The sequence below is a fragment of the Pseudorasbora parva genome, chromosome 8 (assembly GCF_024679245.1).
Source record: "Pseudorasbora parva isolate DD20220531a chromosome 8, ASM2467924v1, whole genome shotgun sequence".
NCBI lineage: Eukaryota > Metazoa > Chordata > Actinopteri > Cypriniformes > Gobionidae > Pseudorasbora > Pseudorasbora parva.
Genome location: NC_090179.1, coordinates 25,823,559 through 25,847,933, shown reverse-complemented (window position 1 = coordinate 25,847,933; position 24,375 = coordinate 25,823,559). Strand labels below are relative to the sequence as shown.

General features: G+C 37.9%; 1 protein-coding gene across 2 annotated transcripts; it reads right to left on the bottom strand.

Moving 5' to 3' along the window:
• Positions 1–1,292: 1,292 nt before the first annotated feature.
• On the bottom strand, positions 1,293–24,136 carry gpr4 (G protein-coupled receptor 4). 2 transcript variants are annotated; one of them, XM_067451722.1, is made up of 2 exons: positions 24,003–24,136; positions 1,293–4,339 (listed from the first exon to the last, which is right to left on the bottom strand). In XM_067451722.1, exon 2 carries the CDS (start codon positions 3,916–3,918, stop codon positions 2,824–2,826), a length of 1,095 nt encoding a protein of 364 aa, XP_067307823.1. In that variant the 5' UTR covers positions 3,919–4,339; positions 24,003–24,136; the 3' UTR covers positions 1,293–2,823. The 2 variants fall into 2 exon arrangements, with proteins under 2 accessions (XP_067307823.1, XP_067307822.1); XM_067451721.1 differs by lacking the exon at positions 24,003–24,136 and adding an exon at positions 20,517–20,775.
• Positions 24,137–24,375: the final 239 nt, after the last annotated feature.

Sequence of the window (24,375 nt, the reverse complement as noted above, 5' to 3'; positions counted from 1 at the left end):
AGTGCCCTTGATCACACACACTGTCATCACAACTAACAATTCTGGCAAGGTTTTCTCAAAGTTATGAACATTTCCCGTAACACTTCCCATAACACATTGAATGTTCTGGGGCCTCATTAATAATCATTGCGTACACTCAAAACAGGCCCTGGAAGAGGCGCACGCCACTCCCTACGAATCCTTCCTAATTTTCCTAATGTTTTGTACCATTAAACATATCACGAGAATGAATATGCATATGCAAATTGTATGCAGATGAGGATATGCACAGTAGGCATTGTAAGCTCCATACATGGTTATTTTGAGGAGGAGTTGGAGTGGAGATACATGTACACAGAATCTTCCAATGAGTTTTTATAAAGGATATTTTGCGCAGTGTATGGTGTTTGCATGTGTTACGGAAGGCAGCTAGTAGTTGCTGTGTGAGTAATCCTCACTCCTCTGATCTCAAGAGACGGTCTAGCGACTAATACTAGGTTCTGCCTTGTTAGAGCGTCCACCTCTCATGATGGCAGACCAGCGTTCGAGTCCCGCTTGGAGTGGGCGGTTTGAAAAGGAGGGGTTACATTGGTGCCGTGACCCGGGTGAGAGTGTGGTTTAGGGGGATGAGTGTAACGAAGGCCAGCTAGTAGTTGCTGTGTAAGTAAACCTCACTCCTCTGCTCCCAAGAGGAGCTATAAAGACTAATGCTAGAGGTTGCAGTCTTTAGTCTCCACATCCGACGCTCAACTCCATTACACATATTCCCCGTTTGCAGTGCGCATGGGGTGTTTTTTTTTTCTGTACCCATGTTAAGGGATTACAGTTTTCACACTGCACGCGGATGTCCGCGGACTGGTATGCAGCAGTGCGCCGATCGTTTCAGTACCGAATCTATTTTTTGCTGTGCTACAATTCTGCATTAAAGTGACAGAACATAGGTTACATATGGTTTTATAAATCTGAAAACATTAGTGTGTACACACTTTTAGGATGAAATCTATGGAAAGTTTTTATAAATGAGGCCTCTGGTCTGAATCTATAAACGTCAGCACAACAAAATTATTCATGGGACTTTTTTCTGAAACATTTTTAGTTTGTTTAATGTTTTTTCCCCAGAACATTCAGAGAACATTAAAAAGTAATTACCCCTTAATGTTTGCAAATTTCTAAAATGAAATGGTCCCTTTAATTCGTGTAACCAAGAAAACAACGTTTTTAAAACGTTAAAAAAACCTGGACGTTTTGAATGTTCAGATAACCGAAACCACTTAATGGGAACATTAGCAAAATGTTCTTAGAACATATTTTTGTTAGCTGGGATATAAAACTTTCATTTTTTTATTTACATATCACTCGTATTTTTACAACATCTGTTGCCAAAGAAAGAATTTAACAGAACTATCAAAAGCAAAGAGCTGAGCAATACAGAAGAATGACTGACATGTGTTTTATTTTGGCATAACAGCAAATCCATTACATTGCACTTTCTCACTGCTGACATTCAGGACTTACAGTTTGGTAGGCTGAAACAGGGCACCTGGAGACCTAATGAAGAAAAAAATGTAAACAACAGCAAAGCCCATTGTTTGGAAACTGTTTCCATTTTGGGTATCTGTGGGCCACTGTACACAAAGTACGTCGAACAAGAGATGGCTGAGAGAAACACACTCCTCCAGACTGGGTTTTGTTAAAGAATCTTGTTAAGACTTTATGCAGCATATAAGATATCTCTCCTAAACTTGGCCAGTATTTGAGTTGTCTGTGATTATTTGACTTCTTTAAAATGACCAATAATGTCAAAATAGGAATAGTAGAGTATAGTCCCTGCAAAAACTAAAAGAACAGACAAAAATGGCAGACATGTACATATAAAACATTCGAGAGGAGATGGGATTCTGACATCAACACTTCGCTGACATCAAGTAATCCTCATCAGAGACAGTTTTTCTGGGTAAAGCTTGAGGTACGCATAGGAGTTGGTATAGTTATCTTCAGAAAATTCACCTTCATGTACAGCGGCCCCAAAAAGTATTTACACTTAAAAGGGATAGTTCGCCCAAAAAGGACATTTCTTTGACCATTTAATCACCCACATGTTGTTTCACTTTTCTTTAATGAAACACAAAAGAAGATTTAAGCAATGTGTCAACTGTTTTTGTCCATGAATTTTGTTTTTGTATGGTTTGTATAGAAAGTAAATGGGGTCCAAAACAGCACCATTGGACCATATCGACTTTCATTTTATAGGCAAAAAACAAAACACAGACATTGTACAAAGTACCTTCTTTTATGCTCCATAGAACCTGTTGGTTAAGCCAAAAGTATACTTCGGTTTTTTTAACGTTTACACTAGGGTATGTGTACATTTAATCATCAGCATAGTATGTGCATATACACGTATAATGAGTACTATGTACGTGCAGCTCGAACATTACTTTTTTTGCAGTAATTAGTTTGTCCACAAAGTGACGAAACTGCCCCGGCCCCTTTGTTTCACAGTTGAAAAAGAAACAGACGAGAAAGAACAACAATGTACGACCATGTTGACAAGAGCTTGTGTGAGGGGTTTAAGAGATACATGCAATAAACACATTTTTAAAAGACATTTTTATCAGTCATAACGTCTGGAGAGAAATAGCACATACACTGGACAAAGATGAAACTTTCTAGTGCACATGTGTAGTGTGTTTGTCCATCATCAATTGCGGTACATTTTGAAAGACGTTCAGCTGTACACATACACTGTATTCATGTCAAAACTGAAGTATTCTTTGGGCTTTAAAATTGCACTTGGTTTAATATTTTGCTATTGACATTTACATTTACAATTGACATTTAACTTCACTTTTTAACACTGAGAATGGTCATTTGAAGGCACTCGTCTTTGAGTACTTCAATGTCAGTTTTATAGGCATTGGTTTTGACTTCACTGTAGAAATCGGGCTTCTTCATGGCCAGGGGAGTCTCTACGGTGATGGATGCCCCCATAAGTGCCTCTGGGCTTTGGCCCCGCTGGAAGAGACCCAAGAGGGTGGCCAGGGCCCGGCCCACGTCATGACGGGCCCCTTCATTGACAAAGCAGTAGAGAATTGGGTCCGCCACGCAATTGAGGCTTGTGAGTGCCAGAGTCACGTGATAAGCACCAAACAAGTTCTCCTCTGCGCCACAGTCGCAGGGGTTGCTGAGGAAGAGCACACTGCGCCATAACAAGAGGACGTGGTATGGAGCAAAGCAGAGGAGGACAATGAGGATCAAACTGAGGGCCAGCCTCTTGATTTTGGCCTTCTCCTGTCGCTCAGTGGAGACGTTACCGCGCACAGCTGTCAGGATGCCTCTGTAAGCGGCCAGCATCACACCCCAAGGCGCCAAGAAGCCGAGGAAAATGCGGTAAAGGTTCATCCCGGCCACCCAGTCCTGCATGGGATACTTCTCGAAGCAGAAGGTGTGGTTGAAGCGGTCCTTAAAAAGTTCATCGTGGAAGAGAGGAGCAGAGTTAGCCACTACTTCGGTTATCCATACAACGGCGCTGACCAGTAAGGCTGTTTTCACCCTGCGGACTTTAGCGAATTTCAAGGGATGAGCCACCGCCAAGTAACGATCCACAGATATGCAGCAGAGGAAGGCGATGCTGACGTAGATGTTGGTGTAGAAGATGAATCCGAAGAGCTTGCAGGAAACTTGACCGTGGATCCAGTTGTCATGGTGAACGAAATAGTCGATCCAAAGTGGCAAAGTGGCTATATACAAGAGGTCAGCAACCGAGAGGTTCATCAAGTAGATCCCCAACTCGTTCTTCTGCTTGACCTGCAAGTATGCGGCCCACAGGGCCATGCAGTTGGTGGGGAAGCCAAGGACGATGACGATAATATACAGCGCCGGTTGGAAGAACTGGTCTATGTTCGAGTCAACATTGCACGAGGTTGAGATGTTACACATGGTCTCTTTGCTTCCACAGAGACTTGTATAATCACTGAAATTGACTGAGGTTCCTACGGTCCAAACTCAAGCCATGTTTAAAAAAGAGACTAGAAAGTCAAAAGGTTTCCGTTTTGCTTTCATGTATTCTATTGTGACAGTAACACTGTAGCCCACTCCGCTCTAGCATGGTGGGCTTGACGTGTCACATGTCTCTACCACATTTCATGGCTAGTGTTTTAACCTCTTGAAGGGCTCAGAGGTCAAAGACATAGCCACATGTTATGTGGTTATGAGAGAACATGCCATTAATCCTTGTGAAATGATCACCTTGGAGAGGTCTCTGGTAGTGTCACGTTTTTTTAGCAGTATGAAATGGTCAACTCCATCTCTGAAGGTCGCACAGTGACTAATCTTCTTTGGTCTGTTTAACAACATCCATCTGGAAAAGAGGAAAAAAGAGCAATTATGTGAGGTTTAAAAGTCACATGCTCCATTATTTACGAGCCAGTGATTTTTTTTTTTTTTTTTTTTGTGTGTGCAATCTTTGTTATTGTTGAGAAATGTGTTTTCCAGGGCAGTGCTGTGTATTTGTTGGATTAGATATGCTTTGTGATACAATGAGTGTATGTTTTCCTATTCCTGTATCTAACCTAGGTCATTCTCGCATTAGCATCTGTTTGTTTGGAGTTCAATTGATTTAACATTTACTACAAAGCTCCATCATGGTTTCTAAGGTTTTTATCTGCTGGTACGGAATCTCTTGATGGAAGTTTCTTTCTGAACTGGCATTTGTGCAGGTCTTGGTATGCAGGAGGTATTTCTCTCATTAGATCAAGCAGATTATATGTACCTGCTAGCATGAGGAAATATTATATAAAGTAACCAGAGCAGAACACTATGGCTTGTCAGGTGACCTCCTGTATGATTTGCACACATGCAAACCACTCTTACAAAACCTTTCAGTATTCCTGACACTTTCTACTTTCACTTCTATCATTTTTCAGGTGTAAAGGTCCTGTGTACTAATCATGGATCACAAGCCGCACTTTGTTAAATGGTGTTGTTGTTAAACCATAGTGATGTGGCACAATACAGTGCCTGGAGTGAAACCAAGCTTGCTGTTTGCATCTGATTGTTTAAAGATTCACATAGACACTGTGGCTGTGCATAAGTGGGGCAGCAGTGGCACAGTGTTTCATGTAGGTTGGCTATAAACCGGAAGGTTGGTGGCTTAATCCCTGGTTCCACCTGACCAAGTAATGAGGTGTCCATGAGCAAGACACCTAACTGATGGTGCCGTACATAACTGACACTGCTGTTGGTGTATGAATGAGTGAATCAATGGGTGAATGTGAGGCAATATGTAAAGTGCTTTGGAGGCCATGGGTCTGTTGAAAGCGCTATTTAAATGCAGTCCATTTACCATTTTTTATCATAAGAGATAAATGTGAGATGCTAGTTTGCACACTAACTGGGTATCAATGCATGTGCATCTCTTAGCATCCATCTAACAAAAAAGACCGCACAATTATTTCACAAACACACTGTGAACCAAATATTCCCAGAAAATGCTTCTTGTGTAATTTTTAACTCAATTTTTTATAAAAAGTAAATGTAACTAATTTTATAACTTCAAAGCAAGTCAGTGTTCAGACACAAAGGAAATAGCTGAACAATGTGAAGAAATGACTCAATCTGATTCAGGCTCTAGGGATAACATTCCTAAACCATAAAATAGATCAGTTTATTGTGAACTAAAATCATTTCTCTCTGAAACATCTTATCCAACTGGTTTTCCATTTCAGAATAACTACGATTTTACATTTTCCTTGGAAAGGATATATTTTTAATGCACAAACTGAGCCGTGATGACAAGTTGAACTCACAAATTGAACTAATTGCGTTATTTAGTTACTGTTTATGAAAAAGTAATGCGTTATGTTACTTTTGTGTTACTTTTTCTCACTTGGCTGGGCTTGGGCTTTTTTTACAAAAACAAAACAACATAAAACAAAAAAATGTTTTATGTTGTTTTAAAACAACATAAAACAAAAACTAATAACAGGAGAAGAAAGTTCAACACTCAATAATTATAAAAAACAAAAATGAAACAAAAAAGGTTTGTTTAACTAGTCATTTTGCTTATTGGTATGGTTGAATTGGATCATTGAAGGTCAGCAGCAAAGACATTGGCTCATAAAGTGACATTAAATACATAAAGTATATTTGTGTAATTTAAAGTGTAATTATTGCAGGTTTGTGTAATATTCAAAGTTTGCATTTCACTGTTTTTTGTTTCCGGAAGACCTGAATCTGTTTTTGTGTAAGTGAGATGAGTAAATGCATGCTCACATTTAGTCTGGATGCTCATTATTTAGAACTACAATAAGCATCATGTTTACACAGCGCACACAACGCCTCTGCACCTCACTCCTGATTTCTGTCAACATGGGGACAGGAGAGCTGTCAGGCAATAATGGGGAAAATAAACTTGCTTTTACTTATTAAAAAAATTAATAAAGACATTTTGTTGTAAATTTAAAAGTAGTGCGTTACGTAGTTATACTGAATACGTAACTCGTAATGCATCACCCCAATACTGCTCATGCTTTATAAATATAACATTTCATACTTATAAAATGGATGTTTCAATGTGATTTAAACCTGTTAAAGAGAACCATCTTCTTTTGTGTTAGAAGAAAGTCAAACAGGTTTTGAACAACACGAAGGTGAGGAAATTATGACAGTTAATTAACCCTTTTGGAAGGTAACTTTGCACAATTTCAGTGATATATAAAACAGAAAAAGATAGTTTTTCAGTTGTTCCAGATATGTTAATTAAACAATATTTGCAAACACATAGGATTTCAGCATTTCCCTGCCTTTTCTTGACTGAGAATAGCTGCCTTGGATCATTACAAATAGCAGTGAACTGGTGTACCTTAAAAGGAATTCATTTTTATAGAATCATAATGTTGTTGTGATAAGATTAGCATATTTGTCAATAATGCACTATTTTAGGAAATGAACACAACTTATCTTTACTCTAAACCCAGTGTAAAAAAATAGCCCGAACTTTACATTTTCTGACTCTGAAAGGTTTGAGATTAAATTCAAATCTTGCAATGAAACACCTAATCGTGTCTGTCACCGACAATTACAGCGTCCAGTTAAAAACAGCGAAACAAACAGATCGTGTACCAGAGAGCTTCCCTTGTGTGCCACCAGTCTTGAGATATTGCTTATGAGCCTGGAGCTTTTCAATCAGTAGGAAATATGAGATAACAGCAGAGGTCTGCTGCCCTGATATCTGCCAGAAACGGTGACCGATACGCCAACAGGGGCTTAAAAATTACTGACCTAATCCGATCTGTCATTCTGCTCCAATATCATTATCTCATGGTGGCAGATAACAATGTATCCTTTAATAGAGAAAAAACAGAACGCACTACAGGTTAAGAAAGATTTAAACATGATGGAATGTAAACCACTGGAAAGTTGTCAACCCGACTTCATTTTCATTCAGGTAGGGTGATAAAAAAAACAGGGGGGGACAGAACTGGCAAAGGAAGATCTCTCAGATTAAAATATGCAGTTTGTGTGCATTTACAACCCTTGATAATATCAACGTTTGCATTACACAAAAGGAGAAGATCTTTTAACACAGTGTTAACAAATATATCTGGCCTTTGTCCATGATCGCTGTGGCAACATAAAGCACAGAATAAAGGCCTGTTTCTCTATTTTCCCTCTATAGGCAGGTGGAAATAATGAACAAAGCACAGAGATGTCAGACCCAATCTCCCATAGTCCTGGAAATGAGGCCATGAATAACCAGAGACACCTGCACAACAGTAGTGGTCAGTGATACTATCACGCACGTCTCAGTATTGACGCTTTAGAGTAAAAAATGAGTCTCTATAGTCTCTAATGAGATGAGAAATTGCGTCATGGAGTCATTGAAAATCCATTTCAAAAGAGGACCGCTCAATAGAACTGGAATATCTGGAAAAAACCTCTATGACACAAATACAATATTACAATACAAATAACAGTTGTAGAGCTGCTTAATTAACTGAATACAATTTAGATTACGACTTCCACAATTAAGTAATCGGGAAAAGTATTGATTATAGCATTCTATTTCAGTTTACTACCATTGCATAATGGCCAATCAGAGCTGTTTAAATGAGCTTTGAATTTTTTTTTCACCTAGGCGATTTTTTTAATTTTTATTATATATAACCAAAAAAAAAAGTTATATTTTTGAGCAAATGTAAAGACCCTTTCACATCAAAAATAGATAAGCCTCACGTAACACTTACGTCCCCAATAAAAACAAAAAAAGTATTTTTTGCATATGGTTTAACTGAATCATTACAGGTCAGCAGCAATAAATCCGTCAATAAAGTAAGACTGAATGCATACAAATATTTTATTTATTGGGGGGGAGGGGGCATTCCACCCTGTTGACGTCAAGCGGACCCATACTCGAAAAAAAACTCTCCGAAACTTGTGAGAAACCGGAAATAGCATTTTTGACACAGAAATACTCAATCAAACGTCCAATTATTTTTTGAAACTTTGTCCATGTTTAGGATGGGAATCCAAGTCTTTAAAGCTCCCATTCTTCGCGTGTTTTCGAAGCTTTGATTATGTTTACAGTGTGCAATATAACGAGTTCATGTTTCGCGTGTAAAAAAACAGTATTTTTCAAACAATTTACTTATCTGTACAGCGCTGTTTCCTCTGTCCTAAAAACGGCCTGATGATTTCCTTGTTCTATGAAGTCCCGCCTTCAGAAACGCGTAACGAGTTCTGATTGGGCCAGCGTTTTCTGTGTTGTGATTGGACAGCAGCTTAGCGCACTTTGCCCGGAAAGGTCCCGCCTCTTACCATAACGGGGAGATGCAAGCGCTGCCAACAAACGGTTCTAGTGACGTCATTACATCCCTGCACTTCCTGCTGTAGTCCAAACCGGCCGTTGGCTGTAGGCTTTGAAAGGGAACTTCTGTTAAATAAAATATCTCGCTTGGCATTGAACTTTGAGCTTTATAATTTTACAGGTATTATTTATGCTCTAACAGCAACATTACACACTAACTAAAGTTTGAAAGATGGAATCGCGAAGAACGGGACCTTTAACAGTGTAAAAAGCTCAGTATGCATGAAACAGTATCCCCCCCCCCCCCCCAACAAATTTAATAATTGGAGGTTTGCATAGTATTCTGATTTTGCATTTCACAGAATTGATTAATCTTGAGGAATACTGGATTGTGTTTTTTTGTTTGCAAATGAGATTTAGTAAATACACGTTAGAACTACAATAACCATCATGTTAACACACACCGACTCCACACTAACGATTTCTCTCAACATGGGGACAAGAGAGCTGTCAGTCAATAAATGGGAAAACAAAGTCACTTGCGTTACTTATTTGAAAAAGTAATTCAGATATTTTATTGTAAATTTTAAAAGTAATGCATTACTTTACTAGTTACTTGAAAAAGTAATCTGATTACGTAACTCAAGTTTCTTGTGATGAGTTACCTCCAACACTGCCTATCAGTAATGACAATTGTTCCTAATGTGTTTTTTATACTTCTTTTTGATTTGTGGTGGCACAAAAAACTGAAATGCAGGGCTCAAACATTCATGTGAAACTCTGATAATGACATGGAAGTGCTCTAATACGATTGCGATGTTGGCTTTCTCTAATTTACTCAAAATTTGAGTCACACCATTACCTGAAACCTGTTGCACTATGTGTGTAAAACCACCGGAGTGATTAAGTTTCCATTGTAACAATGGCCATGGCTCACAGCTAAAGCTCACAAACAATTTATGGGTCATTTCTTATACTCATTGTTTAAAGTTCTCAAATTATTGGCTCTCCTTAGGTTACTCATTAGTTTAATGTTTTTTGGCTGTAAGGGTGGGTCTGTGTATAGGGAGGCACAAAGACAAAAATCTTTGTGAAGACATTAGATTAATGCAGACGTTAGATTAAAAAAAGATGTTAGATTAATGCACAAATTCTCCATCTGTTTGACAGAAGTAATCCAGCAGATACATGACACTTCTTTAAAAGAAATGAAAGCTGCATGGATTCAAATATAATGCATGATTAATGTACAAAATAGGGCTGAAACTCTTAAAAAAATGTTTTCTTCTTTTCAGCAAATGATCAGCAAAAGGAGGTGTTTGTGGTATTTTGACGCAATCAACCCAATTTCGAATCATTATTTTTTCCAAACTCATCCTTCTCCATTTTACATTCGCATATCAGATCTGAATAGTGTTTATTTGAAATAAAAATGAATAAATTGTTCAAAAAGTGCAGTATAGCCTAACGGGTATTTAATGAATAAAGTGTATTGTGTAGTAAGGGGTAAGTGTGTCAATAGCCCTCTGCTTTGTTGTCCCAATAAGACAGTTCCTATTTAAGGATTTTATTAAATATAAACATTTATACTCAATATGTTGTTATTCTTGCGTACTGTTTTAATGTACTACAATACAATAAGTGCAAGTAGTATGTGCCAAGTATAAATTGCATCTAATAACTATTTACACTTACAACAAAACTATTATTTACAAAATATTGCTATTTTCAATAGTGTAAATGGCATATCGCTAAGAAAATACTATTTTCACTTAGTGCAAATAGCCGTTGCCTTAATTCAAAATCAAAACTTTGAGATGTGTCTAAAATGTGATTTGTGCAACTGTGGCACACTGAGTGTACGATAGGTTTACCAACTCTTAGCATCAGTAACTATACACTTGCATCATATTTTCACCAGAGATAGAGGACAGTTTCCAAAAATGAAACTTCTGACAGCATTCACCCCCCCCCCCTCATGTCGTTCCCAAACTGCTTGCATTTCTTGTTTTTCCTCATTTCAAAACTATAATTCTAATGTAAATACAATTGACAAATCCAAGGCTTTTGGGTCTTCCAAGGCAAAAATTAAGCAACAATGTCAAAGATACAAAACATACAGAACTTATTTAATGGCAAATGTTTCTGATCTATTTGGAAATACTGGCAAAGGGTACAGCATATTGCATAAGAAGCATTTAGGGTGAGCAGTCAATAGCTATTGCTATTTCAAAAAAAAAAAAATCTATTACAGAAGCTAGGCAGGAAAACATGGTTTTCCAGCATACTTACAAATAAGTGATAATTAATTCTTGCAAAATGTTATCACGTTCTGAGAAAGGTTCAATGTTAACGACACAAATGTCAATTTGGTTATCCGCTCCTATACAGTTTTCGATTTGTTGTATGAAACAACACACACACTTTTTTTGTGTGTGACAGATATGTACAATATGGTACGTGCAGGGAAAATTAATAGTAAAAGGAAGGCTTTGGACACTTGACCCTTGAATGACCCGATCTCCCAAGGCACTGGCTCTGTCATGAAATGACAAATGTTGTTATTGTCCAGTTTGAAGAACAAATTGAAGGTTTCTGTAAAGTAAAATGCGGAAACACCTTCTAAAACAAACCGCTGCATACATAATGATGTAACGATTGCATAACTAAGAGCGACAAACTAGTTTCAGATGCTGCCAGATGGATCGTATCATAGCTATGAACAGTTTTATGTTTTGTGACAGTCGTCCCTGTGGTTCGCCCTGTGAGGTCATGCTAAATAATGAGTGTAAACACCACGACCTTAACAAGGCCCGTCTTGCCTCGAATCTCCCCCTTCCTGGTCTGATGGGAAAGACCCCAACGTTATCACAGCACCCTCACAATAACAAATACAGTTAGTATTTGAAGAGGGGAGCCGGCAGGTTTCCAATCAGGAGGTGTTGAGAGACGGGTCTTTCCGCTATTTCTTAATGAAAGAACTGGAGAAAGATGGGGAGAGAGAGGAAGAGAAAGACAGAGCGAGAGAGAGAGAGAGAGGCATCCATAAAAAAGGCTGAATCCAAAATAGAAGCGACTGATTATTCATTTATTCACTCATTAGTGTGAGATCAGATCAAGGATACAACAGCCAGGGCTGGCACAACTCCTGGACATGCAACAGACACCGGGGTCAAATGAGGTTTATTAAAATGTCCACGGGAAGGACAAAAGGACAGCTAGATCTAAAGCTAGATAAAACCTTGCTAGATATGAGGCACACATCAAAGGTGCCGACAGATGTGCCTAAGTTTATAGATGGACAATGACTCAAATCTAAATATATATTTCTCATAATTTGCAAAATTCCTGTTCTGTAAGTTTTGTGCAACAGCGGTACAAGGAAACACCAAAATTACCTGTATTCCACGAAAGTGGAAAGATCTGCAACAGGCTGACTGATTCAAAAATTTTCCTGAAATCGCCCAGCAGCAATAGTGCTCAGTCAATAGCAGCTCTCAGAAACAATTTCTTTCCAGGAAAAGTCGTCCTATTAAATCTTAAAAGTCCTCTCCAGTTCTCACTCATAACTTACAGGTTGTTTTACCACAGTTATTATTACATGCCACATTATGAGGGTAAAACACACGTGGAAGCAGCTGCAAATTAACCATCATGAATATTGCATTTTCAAAGGAAAATAAATCATTCTGTTCTTTTTTATTTAATTTTGAGTAAGTAGAAACAAATAAGGCCTTATTTGTTGTCATTAGACTGTATATGACATACATCATCTCATATTGGTATTGGCATTGCCAACCATTAAAAAAAATATTTTGGTCAACTATAAAAATATGCATACAAATCAGAAAATAAACACATTTGTCCTGCCCTTTAAGACTACTGCATTCACTGCTGTCATATCAGGTTTATGCCTAGCCCTGGAGAATACAGCAAAAGGGGAGGTCAAGTCCTGTGGTCAACTGCTTTTCCTAGATTGTTGACTGGTGAGATTTGACACCTTTGCCTGCTGGTATCCAACCAATTTCTTCATCCTTTTTAATGTTGATACATTTCAAAGAAATACAAATCTCTACTTGGTAATAAATGCACACACACACACACACTATGCAACTTTTACGCATTTAGTAAACATTATGTCAGTGAAACACCTAGTAGCAAATTATTTATCATAATTTACATACTATACTTATCCTTATACATATATATCATACTTTGTGACGAATTACCATTTTTGTGTGAGATTAATTTAAATTATTTATTTCAGACAATTATTAATTGTTCAAATATGCGTAATTATATTTCACTCTATTTAAAGATGCTATGTTAAAGGCATTTCATTTAGTTCTTTGACATTTGTCACAAAGCAGCTTATATTAAATTAGAATATATTTTTGTAATATATGATAGACATCATACTCAAACCTGACAACTAATCTTTCCCCACAGAATCTTTCAAAATGAAACATTGCATTTTGAACTTATGTAACCCTATGCAGATCTGGTGACGCACCTGCTATGTATTTTCTTAGAAATTAACCATGAAACTACAAAGGCAATAACGTTTGTACATGTTGCAAATTGAAAAAAAAGAACAGGGACAGTCTATACTCTGCCATTACACTTTAAACTAATTTAACACACACATGTCTGGTTCGCTATCTTCGTGTAGACTATCAATAGGCGTAATGGTTTTTAAACTGTACAAACTGTACATTATACCTCCCTACACTGCTCCTGCCCCTAAACCTACCCATCACAGGAAACATTCTGCATTTTTACTTTCTCAAAAAAAACTCATCCTGTATGATTTATAAGCCTTCTGAAAAGTGGGGACTGCTGGCTGGTCCCCACAATGTAATATGAACAAGGACACACACACAAACACACACACACACACAAGAATAATATAAACTATTGCAAAACAAGTCAATGTGTTTTCTTGATGTTATCCAGACATATTCTCCCTCCAGCAGTCTTTCCTGTCCTCAAGTGATGGTTAAATGGAAAAAACAGAATCATTCGAAGATACATGTAATTACAGACTTACAGCATTCTGGTCTTGCGTTCTGCATTAGCCAAAAGTACAAAAGAGCTGATGAAGGTGTCATCACCAGTGATGAATATTATGGTCGTTTTCTTTGAAACCTGGCTCCTTTAAGTGTGACATGGTGACTTCAGTATGATGATAGTGGTGCAAGAAACCCAACTAAACTTTTTTACTGCCAGGACGCACCTGGCTGTTCAAACAGCAGAGGCTTTTAACACGAGAACATTGGGCAACTGAAAGGGAACTAATTCAATTGGGTCTAAAACTGCTCAGCATGATGAATAAGCAGGTAGCTAGGCAGGACACAAACTCATGGTGTCTACCTGAGGGCATAACCAGGTCATTCACCGCACCATGCCGGTGCCCACTGATGCTGCCATCTGACAGTTGGAAAATGCTTTCCAATTCAGCAATGGTGTTTGTTGATCACAGATGGACAACAAGACAGAAAAATCAAGCTGAGCAAATTAAATAGCTCAATGAGCACATTAATAGTTCAGTGAGCACAAGGCAAAGCAGCAAACACTAAACTGCTTATTATTAATATTAACAAAATGCTTAAATATTATACATGATGGCATGACAGTGGCATAATCACTTATTGACCTTGTCAGTGTAGTTACATCAAAAAAATGTTTTACATGCAACACACTCCACCCACTTTATACTCCACCCACATTATGTTAGTAATGCATAATGCACCAAAAAAAGTAGTCCCACATAAAAAAGGATGATTTAGACAACTTTACAGTAAAAACAATAATAACCGGGGCTTTTCTAAATGAATCATTCAAGTGCTTTAACAAAATCAGCGACACTTTTCAACTTTTAAACCCTCTGGAATGTCGGCTTGCTATGCATCCATTGTAAACGCGTTACTGTAACAGTTATTGAAGGAATGGTTTGCCTCCAACAATGAAACAAAAGTGGAATGCACTCAATGACTAGGAACTGTCAAGCTCTGAAAGAGCAGCAAAAAAAGTGGTTTATAGTACTCATGTGCTATTTATGTCTTCTGAAGAGTTTCAATTCAGGTCAGCTTCCTTTCCTCTGTGGCTCTCAAATGTCACTCCTGCTTGCACGCATTATGTACATATAATAAATACATAATACATAAATAGTTCTCATGTGTTTCATCACTGCAGCAATTTTCAAAATGTGCAAATGTATGTCCTTTTTGCTCTTTTGTTGTACACTACAAATCAAATGTTTGGGTTCAGTACTTCATGTTTTGGAGATTTTTTGGAGATAAGTCTTATGCTCACCAAGACTGCATTTATTTGATGGAAAAATATAGCCTAAGCCAGACCCACATTAAGATGTTTGGTCTGGAAACTCACCATTGACAGGGCTCAATCCGAGGGGCGGGATAAACGGTTGTCTTTCAAACTCCCTCTGCACGGCGTGCACGCAATTGGATAGCACTACAACCGCCGTATCCGGTCAGCAAAACTCCGAACACATCTTCCCTTTTTAAGAATGACTTCAGTGCCGTTCTTTGTTCTTTTCTCAGAGAAAAGCTTAACTCCAAGTCTTCCAGAGTCGCGGTCAAAGCTGATTCGAAAGACCGCCGTTCTCAAAACCGACGCAAAGCTGGATTTTCAGAATCATTACTTCATGTAGTCTTTAGTGTCACATGATCCTTCAGAAATAATTTTAATATGCTGATTTGGTGCTCAATAAACATAGCTTATTATTACTATAAATGTTGAAAATAGATGTGCTGCTTAGTATTTTTGTGGGAAAGTATTTTTTGATGAATATAAAGTAATTTTTGTAACATTATAACTCTTTTATAAATGCCTTTATTGTCACTTTTTGTAAATTGAACGGCCCTTTTTTAATTTTTTAAGTTTCTTTAAAGAAAAAATCTGACTTATCCAAAACTATTGAACAGTATAGTGGAATCTGGATATTGTTAATATCTCTTTATGTGGATGAACAATCCCGTTTTACTTATTTAAACCCCCTATAACTTGTAACGTGTAAGTTATACATTACATAAGCAAAGAAAAAAAACCTCAACTGACTTCCTGATATGTCCATTGCTGTGCAGACACGCACACACATAAGCAAATGCAAACATTTAGAGATACACAACATGGAACTTCTTAACCTTTGAATTGCACACAAATGAACCTCTGTGTTTGAGGTCATAATGAAAATGAACATCAACTATGGACTTCATTAGAATACAGTTTTGTGAAAATTTGAGTTTTTTTCCATCCGTATAAATGTAACTAATTAATGGATTCAATTCAGATTTTCGTCAAATCGAGCCATATACTCACTACAAATTAAGTGATACTTAACAAAATCTTCCTTTGTAACCACCAATCACTGGTCCTTTTATTTGTATAAAGTTGTATAATGATTCTAAGAGGGGCAATATGCTTTTTACAAGGAGCGGTCCATTATATCAGTACACAGCTTCCACATAGCAGGCTGACCATGGCAGGTGAGCTGAGTAAGAACCGCCTGTCTCCCTTGGTATTGATTCAGGGCAGGTATTTAATCCTTTCCTAACTGTGTTTTATGCTCCAGTGGAGAGGCGGCCGTGTGTCTCTAGAGAGACCAGGGCAGGCATCCTGCAAGGCGAATTAATGACTTCAATAAAAGTGCCACATTTTCCACTCAAGTCCCCAGTCAAGAGTTTTATTGGTGGGGTTTAATTTGGCTTCAACTGGTCGGCTGCTTTAGGCACGGTCACAAATGCTAATCACCTTTACCCCGAATCGCAATTAGAAGAGGTATCAACATGACGATATGTTTTCTTAAGACAGAAACCATGCAGAAGGGGGAGAGAAAGAGCGAGAAAGAGTTCAAAACTAAGTTCGCTTCAAGCTCATTCGGCCGGCATCATGCTGTTTTTTGATAAAGCTCAAAGGAAACACCTCCACATCTCATCTGGTGCATCTGGTCGACTTCTGCCATTGTTTTATCTGCGATTGTGTTGACAGGCTGTAACTTGGCAGCAATGTAGCACAGACGAGGAAATTGCTGGCACCTGCTTAGCAAAAAAAACCAGAGCGATGTTTAAAAGGAAACTAGATGCAGTGTCATGCTGAGAAAAACTTCAAAGCAGAGAACGACTAGTTTCATTGAAGTGGCCAAATAGTTTAGTAGGGTCAGGATAGGGTAAAGATTTGAAAATCACTACGAACTTCAAGAAAAATCTGCTTCAGGACTCACAACATTCTCTCAAAAATGAAGCCCATAACTGATAGAATGTTTACTGTCATTACGTCCTCAAGCAAAAAGGTCATTTTTACATTTCTGGTAATGTTTGTGATTGCTTGTGTGTGGTGTGGATGTGTGTGTGTGTGTGTGTGTGTATGTGTGTGTGTGTGTGTGTGTGTGTGTGTGTGTGTGTGTGTGTGTGTGTGTACTTTGTCCTCACAATAAAAATAATGTTAGGTTTTCACAGCCAAAATTATGGTTTTCACAGCTGAAACGCCATAGAAGAACCATTTTGCATTCAAGTGTACAGCTTTTAAAAATAAAAAAATGATTATGGTGCAGTCACATTTACAGTTGTTTGGCAAAATGTTGCGTTTGTCATTTCAATAGGAATCCACACGATTCATTTTCACATGAGGGCAAGTTCTCCTCACGGATTTTATTTGCGTTTAAGTTGCTCATTCAAATTTGCGGTGTCGACCAACCGAAAGCTTCTTGGTATGAAAGTAACCCTGCGTGAGCTGTTCTTCATGCATCGCTACACTGTTGACAATGGACCTTTTTGGCAGAGAAATTTCACATTTTGCTAATGCGAGTTTGCCTTTAGTGTGAAGAACATTTTCATAACCTAAAGAACCTTTTTCCAGAACCTTTTATGCAATGGAAAGGTTAAAATAGATGTTTAAAGGTCTTCATTGAACCATAAAACTTTTTTAAGGAGGTTGTATTATGTTAATAGTAGTAGACAGGTTGTAGGTTGAGTCCTCCCAAATGACACACTTCATTTATTATCTTCTAGGTCCTTCAAAAGTCCTTGCTAATATCAATGCTGATAATGAACATTAACTTGACAATAATTAACTGGAACTTTGCCTGTTTGAGGAAAAACTGTCCAAACAAGTTCTTGAGCCCTAACATCCAGACCACAGCATCCTTGTTTCGAAATTGTGAACAACACATATAGTTTTAGAAGCTTATCTTATCAATCACCTGCTGCAGTTTTCAACATTAATTTTTTTCTGCAATCGACGAAAGCCTGATAAAAGCTCTAGTTGTAAGTGCCAAAAGAAAAGTATAAACTGTTTTGTTCTGAGCCATCTAAACTGTCAACGGTGACCTAACCTCCATATTTTATTCTCACACATCAATGCTGCCACAGGTGACTACATCAATAGCTTCACTAAAAGCTTCTACTTTTGTCCAGAGGACCTCAAGGGGCTGAAGATTATAGCCAATACAGAAAGTGCTAAGTTACACCATCTAATGTGCAGAGAGACAAACAACAATGTGCTTCGTCGGAGACCTGGTGGACTGTTAGCGTTTTCACTTTTTACATAACCCACTTGACAGGGTGGGAATGTTTGCACAGGATTCTACTGATCCAGCCATTCAAAAATTCAGCCGTGTTATTCATGATCCAGACCGAGCCTCCGGTTCTGAGAAGTGAGATGGGCATGCAAGATAAGCATATGTCTGATGCCGTAATATGATATAGCTTGACATATGGCATGTTTCTGCTGAAGTCAGTGTCAGGTTGCTAAACAGATCAAACCGCTCAATAGAACTCACTGATACGCTTAGCGTGCGCGATTACATCAGTTCAAGAGGCATTTTCCCATGAAACTGCCTTGCATTTATTGTAGGTGAGGGTAAAAAGACTAATCACAAAAAAGCATATGCATATAGTTTTAGCAGTCAACCTCAACCTTTGCTGTGAGCTGCTGGCGCAATAAAATCTGCCACTGCTGTAGATGTTTCAAACTACAAATTACTCCACGTATTTAATTATACACTTAAATGCTATGAGTTCATTAGTAAGTTTGAAAACAGCCACTTGTGGGGCCACCATGCCACTGGGTTATAGCTTTCCTCACACAATCTGGTGCTCAAACCAGACATTACCCTTACAATACACCCTTATTAGCTCAGGCGGGTGGCACTGGTGCAGACACCTCATTGGTTCACGGGAAGATTACTCTTCTCTTCTAGTCATGCTTTTAATGTTAGTTCTTATCTCGCATCCCGAGAGGGCAATTACTGTTTGCTTAAAAGGACTGATTAAATGTTGCGTTTGTTTCCTAACAAAACCGAGAGGGAGACACCATATAGGCCAAAGCATTCCAGAAAACCACACTGGCCTTTGCCACTACAAGATCAGCCACATGCTAGAGAGGACGAGATGCTGCGAAAAACAAAGTCAGCCACAAATTACAGCAAAGAGGAGAGGAGAATACACACACTGCCGGGCTCACATGCAGAGCCACTGTATTGAATTCATATTGTATTACATATTACAGCAGCTGAGTTGAAATGAAATATGAAACGCAACTGCATGCCGTGGAGTCTTTTTCATTATATTTTGATCATTTGCTGCCAAAAATGGATATGCAATGAGTGTTTAACTGATGCTTTCCTATCACAAATGTGAATTAAAATATATTGCATTGCACACAATACAACTGAGCTGTAAACACTGCCACAGGCCTTTTATAGCTTGTTAAATTGCTTGTTAAATCGTGAGAAATGTAGTGTGTCGTTGCACACACTATAACCCACGTGTGTTCAACAGAGGAATTCAGTGGAAAGAACACCCAAGCATCAAACTAAATGCATTAATACATAAGCTATTATAACTACAGGATGACTGTTGTTATTTACAATTACATGTATGGCTCATGGAAAAGCGGATACATGCGTGTTATTTTAGGCACTTTCCTTAAAAAAATAAACAAATCCATTAAATGAAGATGCCTTTGTGGTCCGTACAAATCTATTCTGTTTTAGCACATGTTGATTAGGTACGTCCTTAAATAACAGAATATGTCATCAATCAACAGAACAAAATGTACAAAAGCTGTCACTGGGACAAAAAGGTACACTGTTGTGCCTAAATTAGTACCTCAAATGTACATATTTGTACCAAAAGTGTAAATATTAGAATCTTTTTAAAGGATCCATACCACTGACAGCTTTTGTGCCCTTTTTTTCTAAGAGAACAGTAAAAATATGTTTATATTTCTAGAAATATCAGCATTAAATTATCTTTTTTAATACTGTAAATACTCTGTCGGTTCATAACCTTCTCTTACAAAGCTTTTATGACTAAATAAACTATAAATCTGTCAACAAGGATGCCATCAACCGTGTTACTACGTTTCATAACTATTTCCCCATTATATTTTGAATTAGCCTTTACAAAATGGAAACACCACCTCGTAGAATGACCCCAATAACTTTTATTATGCTTTATTATGCATTATCAGCCCAATGTCTAATTATAAAGCACACGCCTAAATGACTTAATTTTAGCTCTTTAGGCATTTAGGCAATAAGGGAAAAGTACAATTGTGTTGTACAATTGTTCAGCGGTATTGGAACACAAGTAACTAAAGAAAACATGCAGCATGAATAGGTTCTAGTCTATAAGACTTTATCAACATAAGACTTTGTCATTAGACTTAGCCTACATAACCCAAGAAAAATGTAAAGGATGACACTTACATGAGAGCGTGTCCGTAGGTCACTGACTCATACTGGCAGTGACAGAGGTGATGTTTTCTGTATCTCCAAACAGCACGCGCAGCGAAAAACCAAACACAACTCGCGTTTCCCTAATTGCATTGAACATCCGGACAAACATCGAGTAGCATTTACATTAAAGCATCATCATCATCTTTGGTGGTTCACGTAACACCCGGGGAAAAGGCAGAGACATTCGCGAAGTTGCAAACTGAAAGTGAGCCGCGCGCGGAGGTTGAAGCGAAACCTCCGCGAAAGAGGTTGTGTGTGTGTGTGCGTTATCCAATCCTGACCGTCCCATTGAAACGCTGGCTGGCCATTTGAGATGGGATGCCACTAACACAAAAGACACCCTGATATCATGAAACTATTACTTTTACGTTTATCATTTGATTTATCGATCCATTTCTGTTCATTAATTTCTGGCAAAATATAGAATTGGCAGTTTTGTACTAGCGCAGCAAGGTATATTTACAAATAGCTCAAAAAATAATTTTATCATGTAAAATGTGTCTAAACATTTATATTTATTTACTTAAAAAAAAACTGAATATGAAGTTTGACTTCTGAACAATGAGGTCAACTGTTCTGCTTTAGCCTACCCTTACGAAAAATGCTTTTTACGTACTTTAAATTCTCTCCATTTTTAAAATATGTTAATCTACCTACTTGCATAATTTTTTTATCAACACTTGAATGTGGGTAAGTTTCATAATAAAAACTACAACATTTTAAACAAAAAGCTGAGAAAATAAATATATTTTCTGAATCCGTCCATGATCAAAACTGATCCATCAACACCACGGCATTGTTTCCTCTTCATGGGTTTCACATTTTATTCTGTAAGTAACATTGGTTCATTTATGCTGTTTAAGGTTTGATGATCGTGCTTGATAGCCTATATTTGTATAAGCAATCGCCTATCACTTGTTTCTGCTGCTTCTTTACCTATGGTTTGGTCCGTATATTCTGTAGAAGATGCACAGGCGAAGCACTGCTATTTGGGCGCAGAGATATCACGGCTGTGATATCTCTAGCGGCAACCCTGCCAAACTAAAATCCAGAAACAAAAATGCATTTGCCCACATATCTATATGTAGGAAAGAAATTGAATAAGCCCTATTTATAACAACAGTGGAGTGTTCCTTTAAGTGCAATTTTGAGTATATTTCTGAGAAGTACATACATTGTAGACTGAAAGTATACTTTCCACACTTCTTAATAAAAAACTTATTTTTCGAATAACAGCTTGCTACATAGATCTTATCAGGCCAACGCGACTTGCACAAGCGTGCTTTAGTAGCAGTTTGCTTTGGTTATATGTTAAGAAGTACATAAAACGTAAATGTACTTTTACACAAAATTACAGTAGATGGAAAGTGTTCATTAGTATGTGCTTCATCAATGAGAAAAGTAGGCATACAGTGCATCTGAAAAGTATTCACAGATCTTAACTTTTCCACTTTTTTGTTTTTTGGTAACAGCCTTATTCCAAATGGATTCAATTTATATTTTTTCCCCCTCAATTCTACAAACAATACCCCATAATGACAACATGAAAGAAGTTTGTTTGCACATCTTTGCAAATGTATTAAAAAAAATAATAATAATAATAATAATTACATGTACATAAGTACTCACAGCCTTTGCCAGGACACTCAAAATTGAGCTTGGGTGCATCCTGTTACCACGGATCATCATTAAGATGTTTCTACAGCTTGATTGGAGTCTATTTGTGGTAAATTCAATTGATTGGACATGATTTGGAAAGGCACACACCTGTCTATATAAGGTCCCACAGTTAACAGTGCATGTCAGAACACAAACCCATGGAGTCCAAGGAGCCACCTCAGAGACAGGACTCTATCGAGGCACAGATCTGGGGAAGCGTACAGAAAAATATATGCAGTATTGAAGGTCCCAATGACCACAGTGGCCTCCATCATCCATAAATGGAAGATGTTTGGAACCACCAGGACTTTTCCTTGACCTGGCTGCCCTGCCAAACTAAACCATCGTGGGGAGAAGGGCCTTAGTCAGAAAGGTGATCAAGAACCTGATGGTCACTCTGACAGAGCTCCAGCATGTCTCTGTGGAGAGAGAAGAAGCTTACAGAAGAACAACCATCTCTGCAGCACTCCACCAATCAGGACAGTATAGTAGAGTGGCCAGACAGCACATGATTGCCCGTCTGGAGTTTGCCATAAAGGCACCTGAAGGACTCTCAGACCATAAGAAACAAAATTATCTGGTGAAACAAAGATTGAACTCTTTGGCCTGAAAGGCAAGCGTCATGTCTGGAAGAAACCAGGCCCCACTCATCACCTGGCCAATACCATCCCTACAATAAAGTATGGTGGTGACAGCATCATGCTGTGGAGATGTTTTTCAGCGGCAAGAACTGGGAGACAAGATTGAGGAAAGATGAATGCAGCAATGTACAGAGACATCCTTGATGAAAACCTGCTCCAGAGTGCTTTGGACAGGACAACGGGACAACCTTCCAACAGGACAATGACCCTAAGCACACAGCCAAGATAACAAAGGAGTGGTTACGGGACAACTATGTGAATGTCCTTGACCTTGAATGACCCAGAGCCCAGACTTGAACGCAATTGAACATCTCTGAAGAGATCTGCATTGACGGTCCCCATTCAACCTGATGGAGCTTGAGAGGCCCTGCAAAGAAGAGTGGGAGAAACAGCCCCAAAATAGGTGTGCCAAGCTTGTAGCATCACACTCAAAAAGACGAGGCTATATCTCGTGCCAAATGAGCTTCAACAAAGTATTGAGCAAAGGCAGTGAATACTTATGTACGTGTGATTTTTTTTGCTGTTTTTATTTATAATATATTTGCAAAGATTTCAAACAAATTTCTATCATGTTGTCATTATGTGGTATTGTTTGTAGAATTTATTTAATCAATTATGGAATAAGGCTGTAACATAACAATGTAGAAAAAAAGTGAAGCGCTGTGAAAACTTTCCGGATGCACTGTACATATTGTAACGAGCAAAATATCTGTCTTACATACCGAAAACATCCAACTAACAATAAGACCCTAAATAAATAAATAAAATAAGTCCATTTACATGCAGACCTCAACTATTAATACTTGAAGCACAATAGGACTAACAATCAAATTACCATATCATATTTGCAACATTGCAAAACAACGAAACAAAAAAAATTGTAAATAAAGCCAGCATTTAAAATAATTACCAAAATATTGTAAGAAATTTTTTTTTTTTTACATATAAATTCAATCAAGTAAATCTTTGGTTGCTTTTTATCATTCTGTTTTGTTTCTTTGATTGATTTTTGTCTTGAAATAAGAATATTCTTTTTACCATGCGAAAACATTATGGAATATCCTTAGTAAATGGTTGCAACACAATATTGCTGTAGTAAATAATTTAACTTTAAGTGCTTATATAGCAGCAGAAACTCACTTGAAACCGAACTTACCTCTTAATAGGACTGAATAAACTGTATACTGTACATCACAATGGTTTCTCCAGGGTCAAACAAGCCTATTAGAGTCCATTAACACTCATGCCAAGGCCTCCAATAACTGCACTATCTTGAAAACATGATTAGAGGTAGCGCCAGGTTTAAAAAAAGAAATAATTCATGTGGCTGAGTATAAAAGCAGTTTGATTGTTTGATGAACAAACAAAGAATACACCACTCTCTGGGCGTTCCAGTCAGTCTTGAAAACACTCTTAAAAAAGCACTTATTTGAGAAAACCCACTTTGCTTTGATGACAGTTACTTAGATTGACCATAGCAGAGTTGTTTTTTAACACAAAACCTTTGGGTTACACTCATTAAAGTTAGT

Bases quoted from the DNA above. Each gene is read 5' to 3' on its own strand.
- gpr4 (XM_067451722.1), bottom strand. From the start codon at position 3,918: ATGTGTAACATCTCAACCTCGTGCAATGTTGACTCGAACATAGACCAG.